The sequence below is a fragment of the Meleagris gallopavo genome, chromosome 5 (genome assembly GCF_905368555.1).
Source record: "Meleagris gallopavo chromosome 5, MGAL_WU_HG_1.1, whole genome shotgun sequence".
In the NCBI taxonomy this organism is placed as follows: domain Eukaryota; kingdom Metazoa; phylum Chordata; class Aves; order Galliformes; family Phasianidae; genus Meleagris; species Meleagris gallopavo.
Window position 1 is genome coordinate 17,305,429 of NC_139408.1, and position 26,108 is coordinate 17,331,536.

General features: G+C 39.1%; 1 protein-coding gene across 6 annotated transcripts in view; it reads left to right on the forward strand.

The window, feature by feature from the left end:
• Nucleotides 1–14,335, forward strand: part of ANO1 (anoctamin 1) — a 72,854-nt gene extending 58,519 nt beyond the window's left edge. For all 6 annotated transcript variants that reach the window (XM_085224510.1, XM_085224507.1, XM_019615483.3 and 3 more), the window contains 11 exons: nucleotides 1,036–1,110; nucleotides 1,828–2,029; nucleotides 2,696–2,807; nucleotides 3,452–3,509; nucleotides 3,618–3,718; nucleotides 4,189–4,334; nucleotides 6,066–6,218; nucleotides 6,971–7,023; nucleotides 8,597–8,781; nucleotides 10,621–10,726; nucleotides 11,696–14,335. In XM_085224510.1, the coding sequence (XP_085080636.1) occupies nucleotides 1,036–1,110; nucleotides 1,828–2,029; nucleotides 2,696–2,807; nucleotides 3,452–3,509; nucleotides 3,618–3,718; nucleotides 4,189–4,334; nucleotides 6,066–6,218; nucleotides 6,971–7,023; nucleotides 8,597–8,781; nucleotides 10,621–10,726; nucleotides 11,696–11,953 (1,449 nt within the window). In that variant the 3' untranslated portion in view covers nucleotides 11,954–14,335. The remainder of the gene's footprint in view (nucleotides 1–1,035; nucleotides 1,111–1,827; nucleotides 2,030–2,695; nucleotides 2,808–3,451; nucleotides 3,510–3,617; nucleotides 3,719–4,188; nucleotides 4,335–6,065; nucleotides 6,219–6,970; nucleotides 7,024–8,596; nucleotides 8,782–10,620; nucleotides 10,727–11,695) is intronic.
• Nucleotides 14,336–26,108: the final 11,773 nt, after the last annotated feature.

A 26,108-nucleotide genomic window follows, 5' to 3' on the forward strand; every position in this document is an offset into this window, starting at 1 on the left:
GACACAAATCAATTATTTTTGGCTGTTGAACTCTTTTTTAATATTCACATTCAGTTTTGGGTTTCTTTCCCTTCCTCCCCTGGTTTCCTTCAGCACTCTTTTAGCCACCGTTTCTATGCATCCGGAATGGCACTGCATGGCTAACCTTAGGGGTACTGCGCTGGATTGAGGTTATGTTTTGCAGTGGAGCATGGGCTGTGTGTTGCGAAAGTTGCTTGCACTTCCATAAGACAACGTGCATGGAATAAAAATAGAATTTTGAGTAATTTTATGTCCGTTAAAATGTATGCATCATCCTTTCTAATGCTACGTTGTTGTTTATTTTCTGGTGTTTAAAAACAATTCCTGACATGAAAGTTCAGGAAAGACTTGATGAGCAATGCTGCTCTAAATGAAATCTTCATCCCCAAATTCACTGTGGCAAGGTCAATAGATGGTTGATGGGACTTAGGATAGTCTGCAGACTATCTCTACTACACACGTGCATCTTAACTCCCAGTAGCCTGGTCCATCAGATACCACCTGGACGGTCACGTAGTTAAAACTTGCTACTATTGAAGCAATTTGAGGTTGGTCACATCACAGAGCAAGAACTTCCCTGTCAACTGTGTGCTCATCCTGAAGCTTTTTGGTACAGTCTGTATTTCAGTTGGGTAAATGCAAAGCTGCAAATACGGACTGGGGATGGAGAAGGGAAGAAGAGGAAGGATTTTTCCAGGGAAAGGAAAATAAAATATTTAACAGTGGGAGAGATCTTACATCATGGTTTATGACAGGCTATTTGCATGCTTCCTCCAAAAAGTACACAGAAAAATCTGTTTTATTTATACCCGCAATGCAGGCGCTTGAGCAATTTGAACCTAGATAGTAAACAATTTGCCTGTGTGGAATTGTAACTGTAAACACTGTGTCTTTGCATCTGCTAACTGGGTGTGTATTTGTTAGCCTTTGTTTCCCCTCTGTGTTTTTGTCACATGCACAAAATTACATGATCTATCTTTAGTAAATGTACCCTTTCCCCTCCCCAAATTTTAGACGGATAAAGAGAAGCTGACATGGAAGGATCGTTTTCCAGCCTACTTGACCAATTTTGTTGGCATTATCTTCATGGTAAGTATCACTTGGCAAAGGCTGAAATTTATGTTACTGAGTGATCAGAAAGAAGAGATAAGAATGCTAATGAAATCATTTATCAGATTAATGTGGTTCTCAACAACTTCTTCCCAGCAAAAAAGTTCAAACATTTTAGTTTTTTGTAACTTAAAAAGTTTTACAGAAATTGAAGTGCTTGAAGTACTACTTTAGCACTACTCTTGGAAGTGGAAGTACTACTCTTTCCACTAAAGAAAGACGTATATCTGAACATGGTAAAGGAAAAATGAAGGCATGGAGGAGGGGATTACCACTGTGATTGATGGGACAAAGCTTCCCAAGAGAGTGCTCTTGGGAAGTGCTCAAAAAGGAGAGAATGGCATATTTCTTTTCTTTTTTTTTTCTTTTTTTCCATTTGTTAATAAGCCATCATCATTTAAAACAAATTTTGAAGGAAATAATAATTCAAGACAGAGTGGCAGTTGGATAAAAAGCTTTTAAGTCCTTTCCAAAGGTATAATACACCAGGCTGACTTAGTCGATAAGTTTCTGGAGATTTTGATGATCAAATGATAAGTAAAAGTGGATCTGTTCTTACAGTGACTAGGAGCCTTAACACAATTTCTGGAGTTGGGATACGGCCCATAGACATCATCTGTAAGGCCATGACTAGGTCTCGCACCAAGTGTTTACAGTTAAATCTTTTGTAAGGGCCTGCGCTGCTCTTATTTGCAGGTGGGGCTGACATTCGCTATAGTGTTTGGAGTCATAATATACAGAATCTCCACTGCAGCAGCACTGGCAATCAGCGCAACTCCATCGGGCCGGTCCAGCGTCAGGGTCACTGTCACTGCCACCGCTGTCATCATCAATTTGGTTGTCATCATTTTCCTGGATGAAGTATATGGCTGCATAGCAAGGTGGCTAACTCAGATCGGTAGGTGCAAGTCCTTAGGTGGTCTTTATTGGAGCAGTTACAAATGAGAGTGCTGGATGGATTGCGTGGTTAACTTCAAACTAGTGAGCAAACCCAGGGAATTCGAGTGGGTGACCTGAGTTCTCACCAATCACTTACAAATACCAAAGCTTAGATGGATTCAGCTTTAAAGTCTAATTGCTAATCCAGTTATGTGTGACAGAGATATAGCTAAATTCCTGTACCTACTCTTGACCTTGACTCTTCTCTATCACGCTGTTACTGCTTTCTTTTTTCTTGCTTATTTGCCATGAGAGATGTCAAGTAATGGAAAACTGTGAATGAAAAGAAAAACAAGGCAGAAAAATAAAATAATTCCAAAAAGCAAGACTGATGAAAGGTCCAGACTTCTTTTCAGTTAAGTTCTTGTCCATCCTGCAAATGATTGTCATGGAGGTCAGCCAGATGTGACAGATGCAACTCCAGATGCTGGAGTTGTTGGAATGCAGCTGAACAGTGGGATTCCAGAGGTCTTACCACTGACCTCCCTTAGGGCTGTCTTACTTTACCTTTCTTTGTTTAAAAGGTGGCTGAAAATGCTTTCCAAAGTTCACATTTATTAGGTCATGTAATGTTCCAGGTAGGGCAGTTTCTTAATGTTTCTTACACGTGTCCCATTGGTTCCAGAGGTGCCAAAAACTGACAAGAATTTCGAAGAGCGTCTGATCTTTAAGGCTTTTCTTCTGAAATTTGTCAACGCCTACACACCCATCTTCTATGTTGCTTTCTTCAAAGGCCGGTGGGTAACAAAAAAATCTGTTCAGAGTTTTGGTTCACTGCTTGAGACAGAAGTAAGGTTAGGACTTGGGTGATAAGGAAGATTCCTTGGGGTGGGTGACAGTAAAGATACCACGGGACATGTTCTGGTTAACACAACAGCCTTCTGGCTCTAGTATGATTTATTAGTGCAAGGGCACTAAATGCTGAGGTGTTGTGGGGTGCTGGGCAGCACACAGCTTGCCTGGGGAACAAGGCTGAGGTGGACAGCTTGTGCTCAGCCTGCACAGCTTACTGCCTCCCCACTTCTAACCTTACCTCACTAATTTACTCTCAAATATTTCTTCCCTGTCCCTCTTATTTTGTTTTGTGTTTGTTTTTTTCTCCTTTTTAATATACCGTAGAGGATTTCTGCCAAGATGCACCTATACTATTGTAGGGCACGTGGCTTGCTTTTTATTGAGCTGCTCACTCAGCCCATGGGACTTATTTTTTGAAACTAAAACCAAGAAACTTTCAAGATGATTGATTTCCTTCTCTTTTCTAGAACTAGTCATTAGGTGGCCCTGCTCAATGACATAGCATCTTGCACAAGTTACTTTAGGAATCAAATACTAGAAGTATGAAATTTATGTGAAGTTCTTAATTCTAACTTTTGCACTCTAGGTTTGTTGGACGTCCAGGAGACTACGTCTACATTTTCCATTCTTTCCGAATGGAAGAGGTAATTGTATTTCACCCTACCTGTGCTTGCACCATGTGTGAGTTCCCTCTTCCCCTGTCACAAAGGTGCAACAGGTGTCCTGATTTCCCTTTCCTCTGTCTGCTGCAGTGTGCACCAGGTGGCTGCCTTATGGAGCTGTGCATCCAGCTCAGCATCATCATGTTGGGCAAGCAGCTGATTCAAAACAATTTATTTGAGATCGGCATCCCGTAAGTAGCAACATTTTTTTTCTCTCTCAAACACATCTTTTGCAATGTATCCAATAAACTGTGTGTTCACAATCCTTTGATATGAATGTGGTTTGCAGGCTACCTGCAAGTCCTTTGCAGTGAGCCTCTACATGCCATACAGCAAATGCTGTGTCCTTGCTGCTTTGTAGCTGTCATTACATCCAGCAGAGCATGTCTGAAGAGTTAGGAAATCTATTGTCTTCTTACTGGCTCGCAGTTGGTGCAGTTCTAAATGTGATTCAACCATAACCATATTTCAATACCTGCAGTATCACTGAGTATTGGTACTTCTTTTTAGCATATTGTGCTCTTGCATAGTTTATATGAAAGTAGATACAGAGCTCATTGTGTCTGTTAATGTAAAAAAAACTTACTGTTCCTCATCCACCTGAAAAGTGAGCATTGTGCGCAGAGTGGTATGCTAACTGGATCACTTCCATTTTCCCCAGAAAAATGAAGAAGTTCATAAGATACATGAAATTAAAACGTCGGCGCTCCTTGGACCATGAAGAGCACATGAAAAAAAAGCAGCGTTATGAAGTAGACTATAACCTGGAGCCTTTTTCTGGACTTACTCCTGAATATATGGAAATGAGTGAGTGATGTGGAAAGAAGGCGTCTTAAGCGAATTATGCTAACTAAATGGAATGGGAGCTGAGGTTTCTGAACTGTAGGTTTAGAGGACAGTGGATATTGTGCAGAACTTAAACATATGGTCTGTGTGGTCTAGGACAGTAGCACATTTTGGCCAGTTATGGGCTGATTCAGGGATGAATTATGCTATCTGGTGATCATGATCCCTTCTCTAACACTATATTTTAGATATTTTCTTTTAAGCTATGTGACATGTTACTGTTAAATAATTAAACGTGAGATTGGGAGACAGATTGTATCATTTGTTGCACCTTACATGGAAAAAAAAAAATAATCAGTTTAATTCAGATTTGAGTTTCTACTGTCTACTCTCACACCAGGTTTGTTCTGTTTTTTTTAAATCTGACCATAGGTCAGGTTGAACTTGACAGGTCACATATATTGTTTTGCAAGTAATGCATTATCTTGAGTGATTGATATGGAATTTAAGCATTTGATTGATATGGAATTTAAGCACTGGACATCATTCTCTGCATTACTGAAGCTCAGAAGCTGCATTTTTATTCCTCCTTAAAATCCTGGGGAAGCTGAGAAATCTATTCCTCTTAATGCTGTTATTGACAGTGTCAGAGATTCCTGAAGTATCAGACTTAGACAAGCAATTTTATGTAGTGTTTTCAGAAACGACTAGGCAAAAATAATGGAAAAGAATTGTGAAATATGCCTATGCCAAAAATTGGCCCCCCTAGCAAATATAGTGTGAATTAGAATAACTTCGAGTAGTTGTGTCCAGGACAGACAGGAATTGGTCATGTCCTTCCTGAGGCCCAGGTAAGGGGCACAGCACCAGGCCACCAATATGGGCTCTTGTCGCCCACTCTGTAGGGAGAACCTCACCTGGGGCAGATAGGCTGTGGGGGTGGCTGGAGGAAGGGGGAATTGGTTATGAGAGCATGGAAAAGATCTTGGCTTCTTTGAGGTGGGGAACAGCAGTTCAAGGGAGATGTAAATCTCTCTCCATAAGTACACAGAGAGGGCAAGCATTAGGATGGGTGATGAATGCAATTTGAAGAACAAAGCTAGCACAAAAGCTAGCAAAAGAACTGGCGCATACAATCACGGAGAGAGTGGGCTGGCATGCAGAAGGTTTATAAACTTCAGAAGAGTTTCCAGTGGGCTTAGCGAGAGCTGAAGCCTTGCCACGTGGAGCATGACAATCCTATCTGGGAGCTCGTGCTGCCGCAGGAGGCAGCAGGTGGCAGAAGAGCTGCTGTCATCCCACATTCCTCATTCCAGATAGCTCCCACGGTTGGGACCTGCGTGGAGCAGGACTCCATCCTGCTGCAGCACAGCATCCCTTTGCCCCTGCCTTGCTGGAGGGACACAGAGGCAGCAAGCAGCTGGGACAGCATTGCTGCGATGAAGCTAGGAATTCCCCTGTTTCCATGGTCATTTGGCCTTACTGTACATCTGCCTGATGAAGAAACTGCAATTTATTCTCCCAGCAGGTGTTGTCTTATTAGAATTTTGGTGAACAGCACTGACATGATGATGTCAGAGCATCTGGACAACTCTCTAAAAATATGATCAGATTTTTGTGTGGTCCTATGTAGAGTCAGGAGTTGGACTCGATGATCCTTATGGGTCCCTTCCAACTTGGGATATTCTATGACTCTGTGTATGCATTTGATAAATCTAAATCAATCCACTGACATTCTTTTTTTCTTCTCAGTTATTCAGTTTGGATTTGTAACTTTGTTCGTCGCATCCTTCCCACTGGCACCTCTGTTTGCTTTGTTGAACAACATCATTGAAATCCGTTTAGATGCAAAAAAATTTGTTACAGAGCTGAGGAGACCAGTAGCAGTCAGAGCAAAGGACATAGGTAACTGCTCATTGCTGCTGTCACTCTCTGCTTGTTTATTCCTGGACTGATGGCAGGATGCTATTGTGCTGAGTTGGTCTCATTAACAGGAAGACATTTATAGGACAATTCAAAACATTATACTGTGGCTTAACTGTGAACTGTCATAACTTACAAGGCTTTGCTTTCAAAATAGAAAGACCGGTGCTTTAAATCCAGATGAATATTTTATTAGGTAAACAGTGTCATTTTTCAAAGCAAAGTGATCAATACAGTAGCAAAATATCTCACTTGGCTCTGCACACCAGCAGTTTTTCCTGGCAATGCAGTTTTCTTGCAGAAGCAAAAATTTCTGTGTTTAATAACTCTGGACTGGACTGGGGAAATAGACTTGGGAATGAGAAAATACTTGAATGCCTGTGGATAAGCATGTCCTTTCATCCCTGCTGGAAGAGCATTTATCCCAACTCATTCCTGAAGCTGGAAAGCTGCAATGAACCTGGTTGGAACCCAGCTCTGTAGTCGTACAGCAGCAACAGACCAATCCTCCCCTTTCCTCAAAACCTCTAAAGAAATAGCTACCTAAGCATAATTTTGGAAGACAGAGTTGGAATCACTTTGCTTTATGGGTCCTTAAATTAGTCTCTTACAAATTATTCTTTTTAATTTCAATATTACTCTAGTTTGGCACAGTCCTAACTCTGTAATCTGAAAAATGTAATTTATTTAATTTTAATGACTGGCACAGCATTCACGTTTGTCTGTTTTCTTAGGAATCTGGTACAATATCCTCCGGGGGATAGGAAAGCTTGCTGTCATAATAAATGTAAGTAATTCTGCATGAATAAAATCTTACTTCAATAGGCTGGCTTCTCCATTCTGCTCCATTAGTTTTATCTCAGCTTAAATCTCTCAAATTGAGTGAAAGCAAATGATTCAGAATTTTGCTAAAATATTGCAGTCGGATCCAGTGGTTTCTTTAAAGTTGAGACAGTTTTGCACAGTGGTGCACTGGGGACAGAAAATGGCCAAACTTCAGTATTCAGAACAATAGGGAGAACTGAAAATCTGAGTACAGCCTGCCCTCAAAATGCAGTGCTCTCACTCAGATAGCACTGATAATCGATGAAGATATTTTTAGTTACTTCAGCACTGAATATCCTATCCACTGGAAAAATTTTAGCCTACCTTTATGTTGGCATATTTTACATCATCTTGATTCTTCAGAGAAGTTGTGTTCCCTCTCACTTTCTTTCCATTATGTTCATTTCTAATATCCTAAATAAATATAAGTCCACTTTTGTCACCTTCATCTGGCAACGGATGAAAAGAACAGTTGAATGACAAGCTGAAAACATGTTTCTAATATAGCACAATAGCAGCTGTGCAGGGCTTACAGCCACACGTCCATGGGCTCTTCTCTTTTCTCCCCATTATTCAGAGTAGAAATCCCTTAGCTTTGTCAACAGGTGTCTGTTCTTTAAGGCCAAACCGTTCTGGTGGGTATCTGGGACTCTGCCTTAGTTTGTCTTTACCATTTCTCATCTTTTCCTTTGGAAATAATTTATCTGTTTTTCTCTTTTCTCCCCTGTAGTTTCTCTTCATCATTATCCAGTGTTATTTTCCTTCTTTGACCTATGCACTGTCAGTTTTTATCACAGAACAAGTAAAACACTTTGTACTGTGTTTGTTCCACGTGTACACGAGACTTATGCCAGTGAAAGTGTTTTGCAACAATGATAAATAAGAACAGCGAGAGTTATGAAGATGTCCGTTCACTTGGCTGTCCTGTACTTTGTGTATGACGTTTTTACAAAACCTTTTAAAATAACCAAACAATGTGGAACTTTTGTGACCATAAAAATAAAACTGGCTTAGTCTGCTTATCCTTTTACCCCACTGGAGCTAAAGAATATGTAAAATTAATGGGCTTTCACAGTGCAATGAGACTTTAGAGTGAACTCACTGTAAGTTGTTTGCAGAACAGAAAAGGAAATCATGTAAATAAAACAATTAGACCTCATGAAATGCATAGGGGTCAAGTTGTCATAGGGGCACAAGGAAACAGCAGTGTGTTTTGCTTTACCCTGACGCTGGGATGCAGCAGCTCCATGCTCTGGGGAATTCAGATTGTCACCACATACAAATCTTAGTCAACGTGGAACTGCTCTATATCATGCCCTGCAACTCGAAAGTGTCAGCAGTAAATACTACCTTGTTACAGCTGTTAATATTCCAGTTAGGGGCCTGTACACTGCAGTCTCCACCTTGTTTCTGCAGCAACCCCTATATGACAGCCTCTTATTTGTATAAGCTGTGTGAGCAAGACATACTTAAGTGTGTTGTTAACTTAAAACAGTGCCTGAATATTGTGCTCATTCTTTACTCTTATGGCTTAGGCATTTGTGATCTCATTCACATCCGACTTCATTCCACGCCTCGTGTACCTGTATATGTACAGTGAGAATGGCACCATGCATGGCTTCGTGAACCATACACTATCCTCTTTTAATGTCAGCGATTTTCAAGCAGGAACAGCTCCAAACGACCCCATGGAACTTGGCTACGAGGTTCAGATATGCAGGTATTCTCTTGAGTAACAACAATTTTAAGTGTTTTACCAGCTGAGAACGTGACAAACTCTAATATTCCTAGGGTAGACTTTGGTCCCTTGTATTTACAACATCTTTTGAGCACCTTAGTAGACTTTCATATTGAATAGAGCCATTACCTTGAAAGTCTTGCCTTACAGATTAACCACAAGACCTGAATATGAAGTACCGCGTATTTTGGGAAACAGAGTAGCATTAGCAAATTCAGTGTTTGTCTCTACAAAGATTTTTATTACAATGTATTTTCAGGAAAGGAGATAAATAATGATAAACAGCATAATGATACTTTAAGGGAATAAAATGATGTCAATCATGGTATTATATCACAGCCTTCTAATTGGATGACTGACTTCACAGTATACTTCTCCAATTTCTGTAGCAATTGCTGATGACAGTAATAGCAGCCTGATCTGCATTGGAATTTAAGACCCACTGAAAGTGTGATTACGCAGGAAATATCCATGCCTGTAACAATTTCTACATATTATTTTCGTTGCTAAAGGCAAATTATTGTTTGCATATTTCAGCTTATCAAGCAGTCTGGCTCTGAAATGCTGAAATGCATACTTTGCCTACACTGCCTTAGATATGCATCGTCTTCAAAACAAATGTTTTCAACCTTATAAACTGGAGACGAAAGCGAAATGGAAGCACTTGGAACAGCAAAACTGAAAGACTAAATAGTAGGGATAAATGGTGGCAAGGAGGAAGACAAACTAGGGGAGGGAAGAAAAAAAGAAAAGTAATTCTAGTATACATACACTGAAAAATTACACAAATTGACCAGGAAAGAAACAAAACATTTATAGTTTTTTGTTTTTTTTTTTAATCTTTAATTTATTCTTTATATATTGACATAGCAGATTAACTTGCATTGAATGCTAAATGCTAAATGGAATGCTGAATGACTGCTAAACAGAAAATTCACCCTGAGATGAAAGAGAGAACCAACCAAAATTACATGTATATCAGCTTAGCATATTTTTAATTTCTCCCAATTTCCTCCCAGTGAACTTTGTACAGACGATAAATTAGGCAGGCAAACACGTTTTTAGTACAGAACTTACAGAAGAGAAGTGTTAGGGTGTATTAGTGTCACAGTCCAATGGAAAAATGGCAGTTTCCTACTTTCTAATCCCATCCTCTTTCTTCCATTTCTCCACATTCCAGGGATTTTTAAATCACTTGAAAACAGGGGTTCCTAGTTCTTCCTAAATATTAACAGGTTGCTATATTTTAAATTAAATATGTTTTTCTTGGTCCAGTTCCTAAGAGGTTATTATTGATTAGCTCACAGTTTTTTTTTTTGAAGCTATAGCTAAGGGAAAATTTTCATGTTCTTTCTATATTTTGGCAGTGATCTTTTGCCAATCATGATCCAGTAGAATGCCATGTAGCACAGCACACATTATGGACTTGAGATCAGTATTTTCACCTTTAAAGTTTGGCTGAAAAATAAGTTTGCAAATTTAGTTTAATTTAAAGCTTATTTCAAACAACGACGACAAAAAAGTAACCAGACTGAGTTGTGTTGTTTGCTGTCTTTATGCAGAGTTTATTTTATTTGTACTTAGAGTTTATATTATTTATAATCAGAGGGTATTAAGATTGAAGACTTTTAATTTTGAATAAAACTTAAAGGCTGTGGGAGGTTCAGCTGTGTCTTGTTTGTGAGAGGTGAATACAAAGCCATGTTGTAAAAGTGAACGTTCTTTTAGACTATTTGATCTACTCAAGCCATTCAGAGTTAACTCCTTGTTGTGCTAAAGCGTCTGAATGGCATCGCTGATTTACTGAGTCTTGTTTTGCAGGTACAAAGATTATCGAGAGCCCCCCTGGTCTGAGAATAAGTATGACATTTCAAAGGATTTCTGGGCTGTCCTAGCAGCAAGATTAGCATTTGTGATAGTTTTCCAGGTATGTTATGACTGCAGACTTCTACTATGAGAAAGAAAAAGAGTCGTAATATTTATTTAGCTAAATACAGCAAGCCACACCAAGGAAACAGTTAATAGGCCAAGGAAAGTATCTTCCTTTACAGCTGTTTCTTGAAAAATCAAAGGAATTTGCCCATTTTTGTTTACCTGTCTACCTCCCATACAGTCCCAGATGTCCCCCAGCAGTGGGTTACTTCATTCTCAGTGATTCTCTTAATTGGTTTGATGCAGAAACAACTTAATGATCTTAGTGAACAGGACAGCACAAGACTGCTGCTAATTAGATCCTTCCAGTAGGACATTTACAGTGAAGAAACATAAATTTCCTCCAAAATAATTTCTAGACCAGGCCAAGAAATGAAATTTCCAAGATTTCCCAGTTGTATTTTATTTCATGTCTGAACAACATGGCAAAACCTGGTAATTTTTCATTGAATTACATCGTTCAGTCACAACAATCAAGATGGTTATTGTGATACAGGTGTTTTAATCCCACCTTACTTAATCTTGTTTCAATTATTATTATTTTTCTGGGGAAACGTTTGGGAAAGCTTTCCCTTTCATGGAATCAAGATTTTAAATCAGAAATGTTTCATGATTTTTTTTTTTTTGGCCAGCTTTCATCATTTTTACCTCTTCCTTATTTGCTTCTGCCTTGCTGATGAAATACTGGACCTGATGGAGTTTTACCTTTTGATTTCTAAATGGCTCTAACAATATCTGTAGATAAATCATAAAGATCTGCACCTGGTATTTTTCACTATTTCTAATATGAACAGGAAATTGAGGTAAATTTGGCTCGGTATCACATTTGTAGCATGCAGTTGAGCCCAATTCAAATATTGTCTTTTCTTTGTTCTTCCTTCTCAGCTACAGTGAAATGATCCCTTCCCCTACAGTCATCCTTTCATTTGCCCAGGCTGACATTTTCTCACAATTTCATTTTCAGAATTTGGTCATGTTTATGAGTGACTTTGTTGACTGGATTATCCCAGACATTCCCAAGGACATTAGTCAGCAGATTCATAAAGAGAAGGTTCTCATGGTGGAGGTCTTTATGAGAGAAGAGCAAGGGAAGCTGCAAATGGAAACCTGGAAAGACAAGGACAAGAAAAAAGGTGAAAACTGTAACAATCACAGCCCCAGACTCTCCCTGAGCCACAGTGGGAGCTTGTCCTCCTGTCACTCGTATCCTGTTGACGTATAGAAGAGGATAGAGTTGATTGTGTCGGGGCATTCCACTGGTACATAAGCCATCACATAAAGGGCAGGATTGAATAATGGACAACCTGCTGCATGTTGAAGGATGTGCTGCCATTTTGCTCCCATCTTTGTGAGAAATGCTCTTCTTGCAAATATGGAGGACCATATTCTATTTCTGATAATGTGTTTTATTTTTTTCTTTTGCACAAGCAGTAATGCAGGGAATTTTTATATTTCATCATTAGATAACACTATTTACATTGATGTGCATTAATAAAGATGTACTTAGTATGTCTTGATAGAGATATTCTCTGAGAATTTGACTTTAGGCTAATAACTAAATCATTAAAGCTGAATTTTAAATAATGATAATACTACTAATTTAAAATATTTTTGGAGCCCCAGACTTGCAGCTCTGTCAGAAAACTTTGTAAAGCATATGCAAAATCAGCATTAGAATGTGCCCTGGTATACTTTTTGGCAGGAGAGGAGCCATGTAAAGTTTACCAGACTTACTTGCTGTCAAAGATACGGTTTAGCTCTGCTGGCAGACATCTGTGTTTGAACCTGCAGGTCTGAAACAAAGCTCCCATTGAGTTTTAGGGTCAAATATATGCCTAGGGCACATGTGGTTGTCTGCTGCATGCCTGAGACTTCCACTGGGCATTGCTCTCTTCACAAGCATCAGGAAAATGGATCTGGAAAAGACCTCCTTACCAATGCACGGCTGATGTGGTGGAAGCTACCTCGGTGCCCAGGCTGCATCACCTGTGTTGGAGCGGTCCCCAGAGGCTCCTCACCCATAGCAAGGCAGCAGCAGCACAATTTTGGAGATCTTCCCAGCAGGTCGATTACTGTGGAGCATTTTGGTAAATGCCCTGAATTAATGAGCACATGTAGAGCTACGAGTCAACTGCCCTGCCTGATATGCAGACACCATTCTTGCTGAGGGGAGTCCCTTTTTCCCTTTGTTTTAGCACATCCCCTTTTTAGTCAGGTTTTTCTCTGTAGCCTTCTGTCCTCTGCAGGAGGAGGGAGCCGGTTGCCCTTGCAGAATTTGTACTGCTGAGTGGCATTTCCCAGAGGCTATGCTGGAAGGGTAAATCCAAAACATGCACCGCTCAGTGTCTTCAAGGGAAGTTTAGCCTGCACTGGGGCTACAGGACCAGACCTACAGTTAGTTACATAACTTCTCTTTTGTCTTAAAATACCCTATCTTTTATACACGGAGCTTCCTTAAATAGAAGTCTAAAATCCTTCCTTATGAAGCCTATCTAAATCTCATCGGTTCGACTCTTTTTAAGTATAGTACATTTTAGTTTTGCTTTGTCAAATGATGAACTGCACTTCCAAATAATATTGGTGCAATTAACCTCATTTCTTTTATCGCTTTGTCTTGTCCATGGCGCTTGCATTATGAATATAAAACTGAAGAATAAAATAAAAAGTAAAGATTTCTTTAAAATCTAACTACTGTATGGTTTGTTACAAAACCAAACGTCAAGACTGTTTTCAGTAGTTGTTTCTTTATTCTTTTCCTTCTTTCTTTGCCAAACTAATTTAAAGATTAATGCCAGAACTAAAAAAGAAAAAAAAAAAGAAAAAAAGCCATATCTAGCTTTTGATATATTTATTTGTTTTAAAGTATGTGATAAACTTGATATTTTTCTGTAGTCTGTCCAAAAAAGGCACCAGAAAAGATATTATGTGGAAGAAAGAAAATGGTATTAACCAAATATTCTTGAAGCTTATTTAAAATATTGATCCAACCAAAGATTTTTATTAATAAAGGGCTTATATTTTGTTAACTCTTGTTTCTGTTGTATTTTGACCTGCAGGAATGTCACTATTTTTTAAATTTGTAATTTATGATAGCTTAATCCAATAGGGCCAAATCCTGCCTGATTTATTCACACTATAAGCATTAAGCCTGGCAGTAAGTATTTACAAGGTCAGGCCCGTGGATTGCAAGAAGTGCAAATAAATTAAGCAGAATTTTGTCTGTAAATCCTATGGAAGTGTTCTTTCTCTCATTCCGTGGTAGCCCAAAAGATCTAGAAGAAAGCTAAACGTGAACTACCTATTCTGAAGAGACATTTTATGGAACTTCCTCTAAGGGAATTTCACCTGTAAATACTGATCTGACAGTGTTCCCAGCTTAATACTGACATTCCTGTAAATGGTAGACCTATATCCTGAACACATACTTATCAAAAATTTTCATTATTTGCTGAAATCATGAAATAGTAACAGTGGCTTATATTTTCTTTTGTACAGTAAATTGTTTGAAATGGAATTTTGTATATAAAAAATGTATTACTACTTAGATAACTATAAAACTTTCATGGAATCCTTTTTTTAAGAAAAGTAAATATATACTAAATCTGTTTTAGTTCTTTTTTTTTTTCTTTTCTTTTCTTTTCTTTGAGCATTTATTTGAAATAAACTTAAACGTGCCAGAGCTGATTCTGTGGGGTGGGCTCACTTCCCAGTCCTCCTTGTGCTCTGAGTGCAACTACAAGTACTGCTAGGTTGGAGAAATACAGTAACTTGTGCTTGTTTGCATAAAAAAATGGATCGTTGACACTCTGCAGTGCTCCTTATGTACTCAGACTGCAGAGACCAGAACCAGGTGGTTTTTTTCTGCAGATATTGACTTCTCTGTTTATAGACATCTTCTTGACAACTGAGATTGCAAGTCTTGTGTTCTGGTTGCTGTAGTTCTTTGGGTCAGAGTGCCATTAAACCCCACATGGAAATCTAATGCATCCTGCCTTAGGTGTTTCTGTCTCCATAAGCACAAAGAGAGATTTGGCTTCTAGCACAGATGTGGATGGTGCATACACAGTGACAGATCTGACAAATCTTAACCTGGGAGCTTTAATTTTCTTTTGACCTCAGTCTTAGGCATTTAGCAGAATGTAACCTGCAAGAGTTTTCAGCAAGACTTTTGAATTGAGCTCATAACAAGAGTACTACTTGGTTTGTTCATTTAAATTGAAAAATGTATTCATAATTAGAAAAAAATATAAATGGTAAACTAAAGGAATGAAACTCAGCGATTCCATGGGCTGTGTCCTGAGTGCAGGCCTGGAGTTGCACTGTAGGCCACTTTAATTGGACAGTGGGATTTGTGCAAGTAGAGTCAGGTATAGAACCTCACTTGCCTTTTCCAGACTTTTCCTTTCTGACTTTTCTGTGAGAAGGAAAAGAATGATTCTTCATTCCAGTTCTTCCTTTTTATCAGAAAATATTAATACTTCTAACTGTAATTGAATTTATTTGGTAGGTAAGAATTCTATTCAGAGATAATGGCTGTGAAAACCAATTCCTAAAAGCTGCAAGCTTTTAGGGACTACGTACCACATTGTCAAGCACTGCAGTTGGTTTGTGTTGTACTTGGATTTGTTTGTTGTCCAAACAAAGGTGAGACCTTATTTTTCTTCAAAAGATGCATCTTTGAATTAAGCAACAATCTGTATCAAATAATACTTCTCATCATTCTAAGTAACTTTTGTAGGAGCAGGTATATCACTGCCTGCTTGGTAGCTGATTTGGTTTTGCTGGTTCTTAAGAACATAACTGTTGAGCTGAGTTCATGAAACATCATCTTCCACAAAGATTTGCACCACAGTTCTGTTCCTATTCCTGAAAGGTTGGTTGGTGGGTTTTTTTTGTTTGTTTGTTTGTTTGTTTGTGATGCAAGTAGTAACAAATGCTGGTTATACTGATGGCAAATTTGAGGAAGAATTATGCTAATAAGGATTTAATGGAAGAGGTGGGGAGAAAGAAAGAGAAGCAGGGAACTGGAAGTGACCAAGGAATAACTGAGGCAGCTGGATGTGACTTGCAGCTGCCATAGGGGATAGCTATTCATCTTGTGAATGACTTTCTATGATTTGTGTGCAAACCTGTGCTTGACATACTTCTGCCAAAAAGTTCTAAGTACAAAAGTCTTTTGATTAAAACAAAACACTGCAGTGTATCAAACAGGAAAATCACTATCAAAGAGCAGAGGTCTTGACAAGAAGCTACAGATAAAGAGAATAGTAAGAAAGATTATAGCTGGAAGTGGCTATGTAGAACTATTGCTAAAACAGTGTTTGCATTTTGCTAACCAAAGTTTGTGGAAAAAGCAGAATTTCAGTTGGTACATCTGAGGAGGAAATCACACTCACTTGTGATGTTGTGTTGACAGTAGAAGTCTGAATCTTCTGGATTTCGATGTCACTGTGTTTCTAAGATACCGTATTACAAATATTTTGCAGTCTTAAATAGCTTAAGGGTGAATAAGTCTCAAGTCAAGGCACAGATATGTTTCTATTTTAAACCCTCAGTGCTCTCTGGTGCTGAGCTGTTAATGATCTTTTTGGCTGTTGCCATTTCCAATAAGTGATAATAAAACAATTTACGTTTTGTCTTGTTACCTCAGCAGTCTGAACTCTCCTCAAGTTTTTTAATCACTGGAGCACATTTATATTTTCCTATGACGTTTTCAAAGTAAACATTTTTCCTTTTGCCACTGAAGAAACTATGTCCTAAAATTTACATGGATCTCATTCAAGCTCTGATTCAATTCTTTTCACATTTGAGTACTATTTATTCCATGGCCAAACACAATATGCCATTTTTAGTACAGCAGAGAAAAAAAGAAAGTTAGTGTTTTCCTCCTCCTTTTTTAACCAAATAGGCCTTTCGGAAGAAGAAACCAGTAAAGTAGGCTTCTTAATTTTCAGCTCTTCCTTGGTTTTCAATACCTTGCATGCATCCCAATTCAAAGCTACTTGCAGCCAAGGAAAATGTTTTCTTTAACTCCCTCTGACTTCAGTATATTTTACATAAGCCTAAGCATTGCTTATTGAATGATTGGTTTCACTTGTAACAAGAATTTTTAGTACTCACCCTATGCAACTTTCATAACCTTGTGGGTCAGCTAAAGCCAAAATACATTGATGCAGATAAGTTGTGCAAGCAGCAAAGAGCTCCATACGCTGTTGTATTAGCCTCCATGAGGAAAATGGTTCCAAAAATCAAAGACATTAAACGGTCATGTAAACTTAGCTAGCTGCACAAATGTGAAGGTCACAGCTTTCATTTTGCTTAGTTCCACACGTATGAGAAAATTCATGCAAAAAAACGGCTAATGGATCCATCAAGTTGTTTGTGAGAAAAAGAATCAACATGTGACACAAAGTATTGTGCTGAGAAACTTAAAAGCTTAACAAAATCCATTTTTCCAAGCAAGAATTAGGTATGTATAGTGAAGCAAATTTCACTATACAAGTAAAAAAGTATTCCATACTTCTAAATTAAGAAGAGTGGCCATGTTTTCTAGCTGAAATAAAGGAGATATAGGCTAAGGTTAAACAGCAGGTGAGGAAAAGATGAAGAAAATGCTTTTGAGTGATGTGCTTGGGTCCAAGTAAGTTGGCAGATCAGCTGCAGAAGTTGTTTTTATGGAATTAGAATTGCTTCCTAAGGTGAGACCATCCTATAGGCAGGTTATCAGATATCCTTTGCCAATCTTTTCTGCGCAACACGCAATCTCACCCTGCCAAGCAGTGCAATACTATTGATCTCATGTGCAGGTGAAGGTTAGAAGGTGGTAAGAAATGGAATGAACACGCATTAAGAATGGGCTTCAGTGAAGACTTGCTGACTTGTTCTCCACTGAGTGTATTGTATGGCAAAGAATATCATGAGCCTCTGCAGTTGAAAATAAAAAGGCCCAGCAAAACCAAGGGTTTTCACTGGGAGCATGCCAGCCATCTTTTCCACTTGAAAAGCATCTCTTTTCAGGGGCCAGGAAGGCAACATAATCACCCAAACAGCAATAATTTTTCTTTTTTTTTTTTCAGATTAACCTTAAATTCTGGCTCAACAATTTAGAGGCCTTAGCATGAGACCAGTGCAATCATTTTGTTTCTCACACGTTACTCCAGGAACACAGTTATTTTTAACATCAGAATGATTTATAACTCTGATGCATAAGAACGATTTATGAGCTCTCAGGCCATTTCCAACACTGAAGTCAGACCATATTCTCAGCCCCTTCAGCAGTAAAGTTTCTGAAGCCTCGCAGATAAGGTGCAGGTGAATGGCTAACCACAGCATTGCATCACTGCTTTGCTGTACTCACAGGTATGGAATTGCCATCCATCCTGGTAAGAGCACATAATTAACAGAGCTGCTTACATTTCTTAATATATTAATCTTCCAAAAACATCTGTAGGTAAAGAAATATAATTACTCACAGGTAATTAGCCATCAAGTGGGAAAGCAATAAATCTCAGCAGACTAGCCTGCTCCAACTTTACTGATAGGATTAGCTCAGTGAAGGAACCGAGTTTCCAGCCCTGCCTGAAGGTTAACAGGGTGAGGAGGTTGGTTAGAGGCCAACGTTTCACTCAAAGTGAGTGATTCCTTTAGAACAAATCTCATTCTGTATAAAATGGGGACAAACATGGTTTATAGGTTAGATCATGTAGCAGGGAGTTGGAGACCTGAGGTCTAGACTACTTTTACCTTGAAAGCATTCAAGTTTCCTTTGAGTTACTTTTTCTAATGCCAAGGTCAAATTACAAACTGGCCCTAAACTCCTGCTCTCCTTCCTCTGCTCTTTGCCCATGCCACAAAGCAAGCACAAAATCCTCAGGATGGGAAGAGATGGCTCTACGACCTAGTAGAAGTTGGGCCAAACACACCTGCAAGTACTTTGGTACTCTACACAGACATTGTTGGGCGAGGGACGGAGCTGGTAGCAGGGAAAGAAACAATTACAGTCCTGAGAGAAGACTGACATGAATTTCAGCTGCATCTTCTTCCTTGCTTCAGAGAATGAGAGAAATAAAACTGAGAGTCAGCATCAAATTCCCACTGAATTTCTCCATTTTTATCTCTATGAATTTTAGTTTTGAAAACAAATTTTTTCACATCTTTAAAACGTATGTCCTTTAGATCTGACCAAAGAGAGCTGTTGAGCTAAGCTGGTAGACAACACTGGGGCTTCTTGTGAGTAAGAAATGCCAGTTAATTCCATGATCAGGTACTTGGCATAGATGTAATAAAGGCTACCTTTATTACAGCTTTAAAATAACATTCAAAGTTAGTGAAAAATGGCAGAAGTATTTGTGTGTTTGAGAGAGGATATGAACACAGATCTGATAACACACTGCAAATCGCTTTATTATGGTTGTGTCTCTGAACAAGAACTACTCAGGAAAGTAAGAAAATGTAGTACATAAATATTTGAGGGTAGGCAGACAAAGCTGAGGGGTGTGCAACTTCTCCCTGCTCTCTTCGAAGGTATACAGAGTACAAGCAAAGTCTATCAATGCTACGTGTTGTATAATGCTAACCACTCCTTTTCTCAGAAGGTCATGCTCCTTCACTGTCTTCTCATTTCTGGAAATAAATCACATTTTCCACAGTTCCAATGAACTGTGGATTAAGTCTAACTGTATCTGGTTCTGACTAAAATGCAGAGGACTAGCTCAAATTGAAGCTTTTATTCAGAGAGCAGAAAATAATGCTTTCTATGCCCCTACACCTAAGAATCAAGGGAGGAGCACAATGAAACCAGATTTACTTTCTTATTTATTACTTCTAAATTCCTGTGAGTAACTAACCTAGTCATATCCTGTGTCACTTATTGGTTGCATAAAACTATTCACGTTTTAAAAGGAAGTGATTGCTCCAGATAATAGCCACAGTGTGTTGGGGCAGACAAGGCACTCCCTCTTTAATCAGATTTGAAAAAAACTTGCACCTTCCAACTTCAGTGACGGTGAGATAATGACTCAGATGGAAAACACTCTATTGGCACGTTCTTGAAGGGAAGAACAGAAATCCACCAACCTTTCCTCCAACGTATAGTTTTACTGCCAACCACAGGTATTTGAGTCAATACTTGTAAAGAAATTCATTCCCCTCTTGGTTTGTAGTGGTCAGTGAGCTCAAAACTGAGTTAAACACAAAAATAATTCAAGTGGGGCTAGGCTGATTCTTTTACTTACGTTAAGGCAAAAATTTAGTCATTCTGTGAGACAGTTGGAAGCCAAGATATTTTCTGGTCTGTGAACAGGTCACTCTGCAGAATGGATGCAGATACCTGTTTGGAAAAAAGGCTTCATTCTTCATGACACCTTCTGCAGTTAAATTGCAGGGTAACAACAACCACTTCCAAAATAGAGCCTATTAATTCAGAAGAGATTAGAGCTGGAATATGCACAAACAAAAACTGAGTGTAGCACATATTTAACTTTTCATGTCTTTATTGGTCTTGGGAACTGGCAGCACAATAGCCCAGAAAAATAAAAAACAAATGTATATGCTCATCAGAAATTAATTAATATTAGCTTAGGAGCCTGGCAATCAGAACTGTTGGACTATTTCTCTGGATAATGGCAACCTCCATATCATACCTTACCTTCATTTGCTTCTTTCTCAATCAGTCAAGCAGTACACCACTGCATGATGGAGTGGTCTCCAGTAGAGAACTATGAGAGTCAATGGGGCTGAGTGGTAAACGTGCACCATGAAAATACAGTGACTCTGCACCACTCTAATGGAGATGTTTTTCTTTCAGTCTCACACAGCTTCCGCGCAGTGCTGCAGAAGACAAGCATGCGGACATGCTTCTGCATCAATTAACATGAGCTCTGGCATCTCTGTATCACATTCTGCTGTAGCTTCGTCTTCATGAGGAAGTTGCTCAGAATATCTACCTCACATGGCTGTTCTATGCTGCTGAGGTAGCCCTCGGAGTGTGGGCATTTCTAGTGTCAGAAAAGTCAGTCAGTCCAGATAGGACTGAATAGAATGGGAAAAAAAAGTGCCCCAAAGAAGATCTAATGATAATTCGCTACTATTCAGGGTCTTATTTCCTCCCAGCTTACTTCACAATTACATTACTCTGTAGACAATTCTCTTTTCAGTTTTTTTCTGTTATTCCAACTGAAAAATTAATGTTACATAGCTTAAGTAATAGATATGGTTTAGTGGAATGAAATGTGCTAGGGTAAAACGTACACATAGCTTTACTGACATGTGAAATGTTTGTCTGAATGATTTCATACTCACACAGTATGATGAAAAGTCCATACAAAAATAGGTAAAGAGCCAAATCAGAAGTTTTTTGCTTGAGAAAATAAACAGAAGTCTACAATTTACCCTTTCCCTAAAGTTTAACTAATGTCTTCTGCCAACAACAACACAACAGAATTATATCAACAGAATTATATCAACACTTCTTCTGTTTCAATATTAAGTTCAAGCATCTGTTAACAACTTGTTGCTTGTTGTTGTTGTTACGTGGCCAGATCTTTTATCCATACACAACAATGCTGGAGTTAACTTACTTTTCAGTACTTATTTGCTTTTCCCACAGTCTGCTTCTAATTTTATCTCCTACAACCCACAATAACTTGACATTTCTTGTGGTCCTTTTTATCATGGACAGTGTTCTCTTCGGATCCCAGGTCCCTTCACAAGTGCTTTCTGTACTAGAGAGCATTTCTTTCTACACAAGATAATATAGTAACAGAGGTGATCTCTGACAAGGAAATATGGGAATATGAATAGTTATTAACAGTTTCATTTATTCACAGACACACACCACAAAAAGAAACCTTACAACAACAGAACTGTAGAAACTTTATTTGATGAAAATGTTTTATGATTTTGCAAACAATGAATGTGAGACATGGAATAGGTTGGTTAAGCAACTTTATGGAACTCAGTTTATTCACCATGGGATTAAAAATGTCTCTGCCAAGAAGTTTGTCTAACCTGTATTTCAGAAGTGACAGGAAGGAGAATTTTATAATCTTCCTGAGTTATTCATTACTGAATTGTCTCATAAGTTAGAAAATGTATCAAAGCTTTTCATTCATAAAGAATACCTCACCTAAATACCACAGTTTCTATGGACATTTCTCATTGCCTGTTCAAAACGGTGAGTCTGCTCCCCTCTCTAGATGCAGGACTTCTGAAAGCAGAAATGCAGTCTATCTGGAAAGTGAGCAACAGATTTACATTATAATGATGGAAACTTTGAATTTTGATGCCGCCTTTGCCATATGGACATTCTCCTTTTTGCTTCCACTTATTAAAAATAAAAATAAAAATAAAAATAAAAATAAAAATAAAAATAAAAATAAAAATAAAAATAAAAATAAAAATAAAAATAAAATACCCTTTTACCAATTCTACAGTCAGCCCAGACATGAGTATCTCATGAGTACCAACATGCAGCTTGTAGAGAAATAGCAGTAGAACATCAAGGTCTCATTAGTTTGATTTCAGTTTGCACCTCTGAAGATATCTGTTGACCATCTTGCATATTATTTAAAGCAATTACAATATCAGTAAGATGCCTTTACAATTCTGCAAAGATACAGTCATGATCCTTTCAGATTTTCACCTCCTTCTGCTCTGTAAAACCAGGCAGGAATTCATAGAGAAGTGCATTCTTTGTACCTTACAAACCCAGGAGCTGAGCTTTTCTCTGATGGGACAGGACCGACATGATAGCAGTGATTTAAACTCCAAACATATCAAAGGTAAGCAAAGTATGTACATACAAAGCAGCAGGTATATTGCTCAAAACAAAAGCAAAGAAAAAAATACATAGACTAATATTTTAAACTCTATGTGTGTGTAGCCCTTGCTATGGACCTCAGGAAAGGCATTTCTTTGAATATCTGCACTATTATCTCAAATTTGAGCGTGCTGTATTGCTACCAGCATCTGAATTAGCTTGTTTAGAACTAGTTCTGCTGTGTCAACTGCACACTAACAAGCACATCCCTTGCTAGATAAAAGAAACTGGCTGAAAAGAGTTGGTAGGCTGTTAGTATGTATAGAAAGCTATCTGCCATATGAGGAGTAAGTTGCTTAACAGTATTAGAGAAAACAGAGTCATCAAAGCTGGACTCAACCACTCATATGCTTGCTAATGAGCACTAATAGCAAATTAGATTACATCAGATTGGATTAGAGCTCCCAGAGAAAATGTCACACACTTTCATCAGCTGTGTAGCAAATTAGACTATGATTCCAGAGTAAAGAAGGAAGGCAACAAGAAATTAAAGTTGCCTTGGCTGGAAAGAATTGTTTGAATTGGAAAGGACCTTTAAAGGCCATCTGGTCCAACTCCCCTGCATGGAACATGGACACCTACATTAGATCAGGTGCTCACAGCCCCATCCATCCTGACCATGGATGTCTCCAAGGACGGGGCATCCACCACATCTCTGGGCAACCTGCACCAGTGCCTCAGCACTCTTACTGTGAAAAATTTCTCTTATATCCAGTCCAAATCCCCCCCCTATTTTAGTTTGAGACCACTTCCCCATGTCATATCACAACAGGCCTGCTAAAGAGTCTGTCCCTTTCTTTCTTTTAGCCTCTCTTTAGATACTGAAAGGCCACTATCAGCACAAAGCATCTTCCAAAAATTCTGTGAAAGCTGAGTCAATCATCTACAGTCAGGACAGCGGTGTACATTTCATTAGAACATTCTACTCTTATGGGCATGTAAATTAATCTGCTGCTTTTTAAAGCAATTCGTTAGTAAGTCATAAACCCTGCCCACAGGTATTCACATGCCATGACTGCACAGCCCCTGAGAATGTCAGTCCCATGTGTTGCTGCTTCGCTTCCCCACTCTTTAAATGTGTTTGTTCCTATATGTCCTAGCGACCGACACCTTTCTAAGTCTCGGCAGTAATGAATCATTTTGCCCTCCTTGCCCTCCTCCTTCAGCGGAGATGAAGTCAAAAAAGCTCAGCACGGCGCACTCCAAAGCCTCGAGCTCCCTCTGCAGCATTTGGGAAGGAATCGTCATGCCTCAAGGAACCTATGTGGTAAGTAACCAGATCGTTTAATTTCTGGGAAACGTCTGCTGAAATCTGAGCTGGTCTAACAAATCGTTTCCATTAAATTTTATTCTAATGAGACGCCGTTATGATCTGTCGACCCTGGCAAATATTTTCCTTGCAAACCCCACCCCAAACCACTTTGAAAGGAAACAACCGGAGGAAAGCATGTAGCTCCTGGATTTTCATCTGTGAATGCGCAGTTAACAGCTCAGATTCAGACATAACAGAAGGTGTTACTAAATTACTATGTCAGACGTTAAAAGTGAGTTCAAAAGCATTTAAGCAACGAGTTATGACTTAAATGATGATTTATATTGTATAGTTCCGTGTTTGTTACTAATTTAGATTCCCTGAAAATTGCACAGACGTATGGGATTGCTTTCACACCTCCTCATACATCAGTGCAGAATGTGGCCACTGAGTTCATACAAACCTATGAAAATCTCAGCTGATGTTGATTTCAATTGCATGTCAAGGGACTGAGGATAAAGGTATAAATTACGCTGATTAATGTAGGCTTCCTTCATGTAGGCTTGTTTCTGAATTGAGCACAAGCTATGTGCCATGTGATTTGGTCCCTCCTTACACACTTTTGCTTTATAGAGTCATTGTTTTGGCAATATTAAAGTGAGATTTTAATTAATTAGTTTTTTGTTGTTGTTGTTTTTTGTTGTTGTTTTTTACCTCTTATATTGCAATTGGGACTTCTGTCTGCTTTCTAAATTAATCTACGCATATTCCTCCTTGGCATCACACTACACATTTTATTCATGTTCATTCCTCCACACATTGAAGAATCTTCAGAACTGCAGAGAGAAAATACACCCCTGAAAACAGGCACAGCTCATTCCTTCCATGTGACCTTGCAATATCCAATTTGTAACAATTAGGGTCTCCAAAAAAACAAGCTTTAAACTGGTTTAGTTCTCAGATGGACTTCATGTCTGTAGCTAGTTCCATATACTGGCTCTCTTGATGATATGCAAGACTGGATCTGCAAAATAGACCGAAACAGGATGCTGAAAGTCTAGCCATTTTATCTAAGGAGAACTTGTGCCTGTGGGAGTTTTAGAAATCTTTTGGGAGTAGTAGGAGTTGTTCCTCAGCTTGGAATGTGAGACTGGAGAAGGAGATGTGGAAAATGATAACTTCCAAGTTTGTGTATCTGTAACTGCAATCTATGCAGTATTTGTGTACTGTGATGACAATATATTGGAGGATGTACTAGAAGCAATCTAGTAATGGGGTAGCTTGGGGAATCAACCAAAGGAACAAGGAAAGTCCTGAATTACCTATCTGTGCTGTGAGACAAACCAGTATAGTTGCTCTGAACTTTAGAGACATGAACTTGAACCTTCCCATTCAACATAAGTTCACAACCTTTCACCTTGTGTAAGAATTGGTTTTAAAATGTGGACACTAAAGATTTGCCTTGCTTCTTCTGTTTTAAAGGTCAGGAGTTATTTCATGTCACAATTAATCTTTGCAAGTAATAAGACTGCCACAACAAGGCCTGTGTCGCTAGTGAATGGCTCAGGCCTCTGGCTCAGATGAGGGCAGAGGCTCCTTTCTTGAGCAGCTTCCAGGGACGTAATGCACGTAGCAGTATCTCTTTGAGAAAGGGGCTCTGATGCTGCACTTCTTATTCTCTGTTAGGTCCTTTCATCAGTGTATAACCCCAAATAATCCTCATTCATTTAGCTGGTAGGTAAAATATTAAGTGATAAAGCTCACAAAAAAGCCAGTTGTTGTGCATTTAATGGGGAACCGACAGGCCTCCCAAGTGGGGCACAGATGCATTACTATAATGACAGCCCAATCAAAGCCAAGGCGTAGGGAATTGGCACTACTGCTTGAGCAGCAGGACACGGGCAATCTCACATTTGGCTCCAAACACACATTTTTAATTCAGTACCATGAGACAAGTCAGTTAATCTCCAGGGTATTTTGAGCACTGTGCGGTTCCTAATTAACAGACTAAGTGATTGGCACTTTGGTTCTGCCAACGCCCCATGCACTTCCAGGTGGTAGGGAGCCCTGCTGTCCCAAGGCAGGGAAATGAAGCGTCTGAGCAGCCCCGTGTCAAGGGGACCCGCTTCTTGTAATAAATTTGAAGCACGTGAGTCTCTTTGCTCTCAGAAACAAACTGCGTGGCGTAGCTTCTAGGCGATACCACGCCCCTGAGAACCACCGGCCGCCATCTTCTGACGGCTGCGGGACACCCCCCCCCCCCCCGTGACGCAACTTCCGCCCCGGCTGGCGCGAGTCAGCATCCCG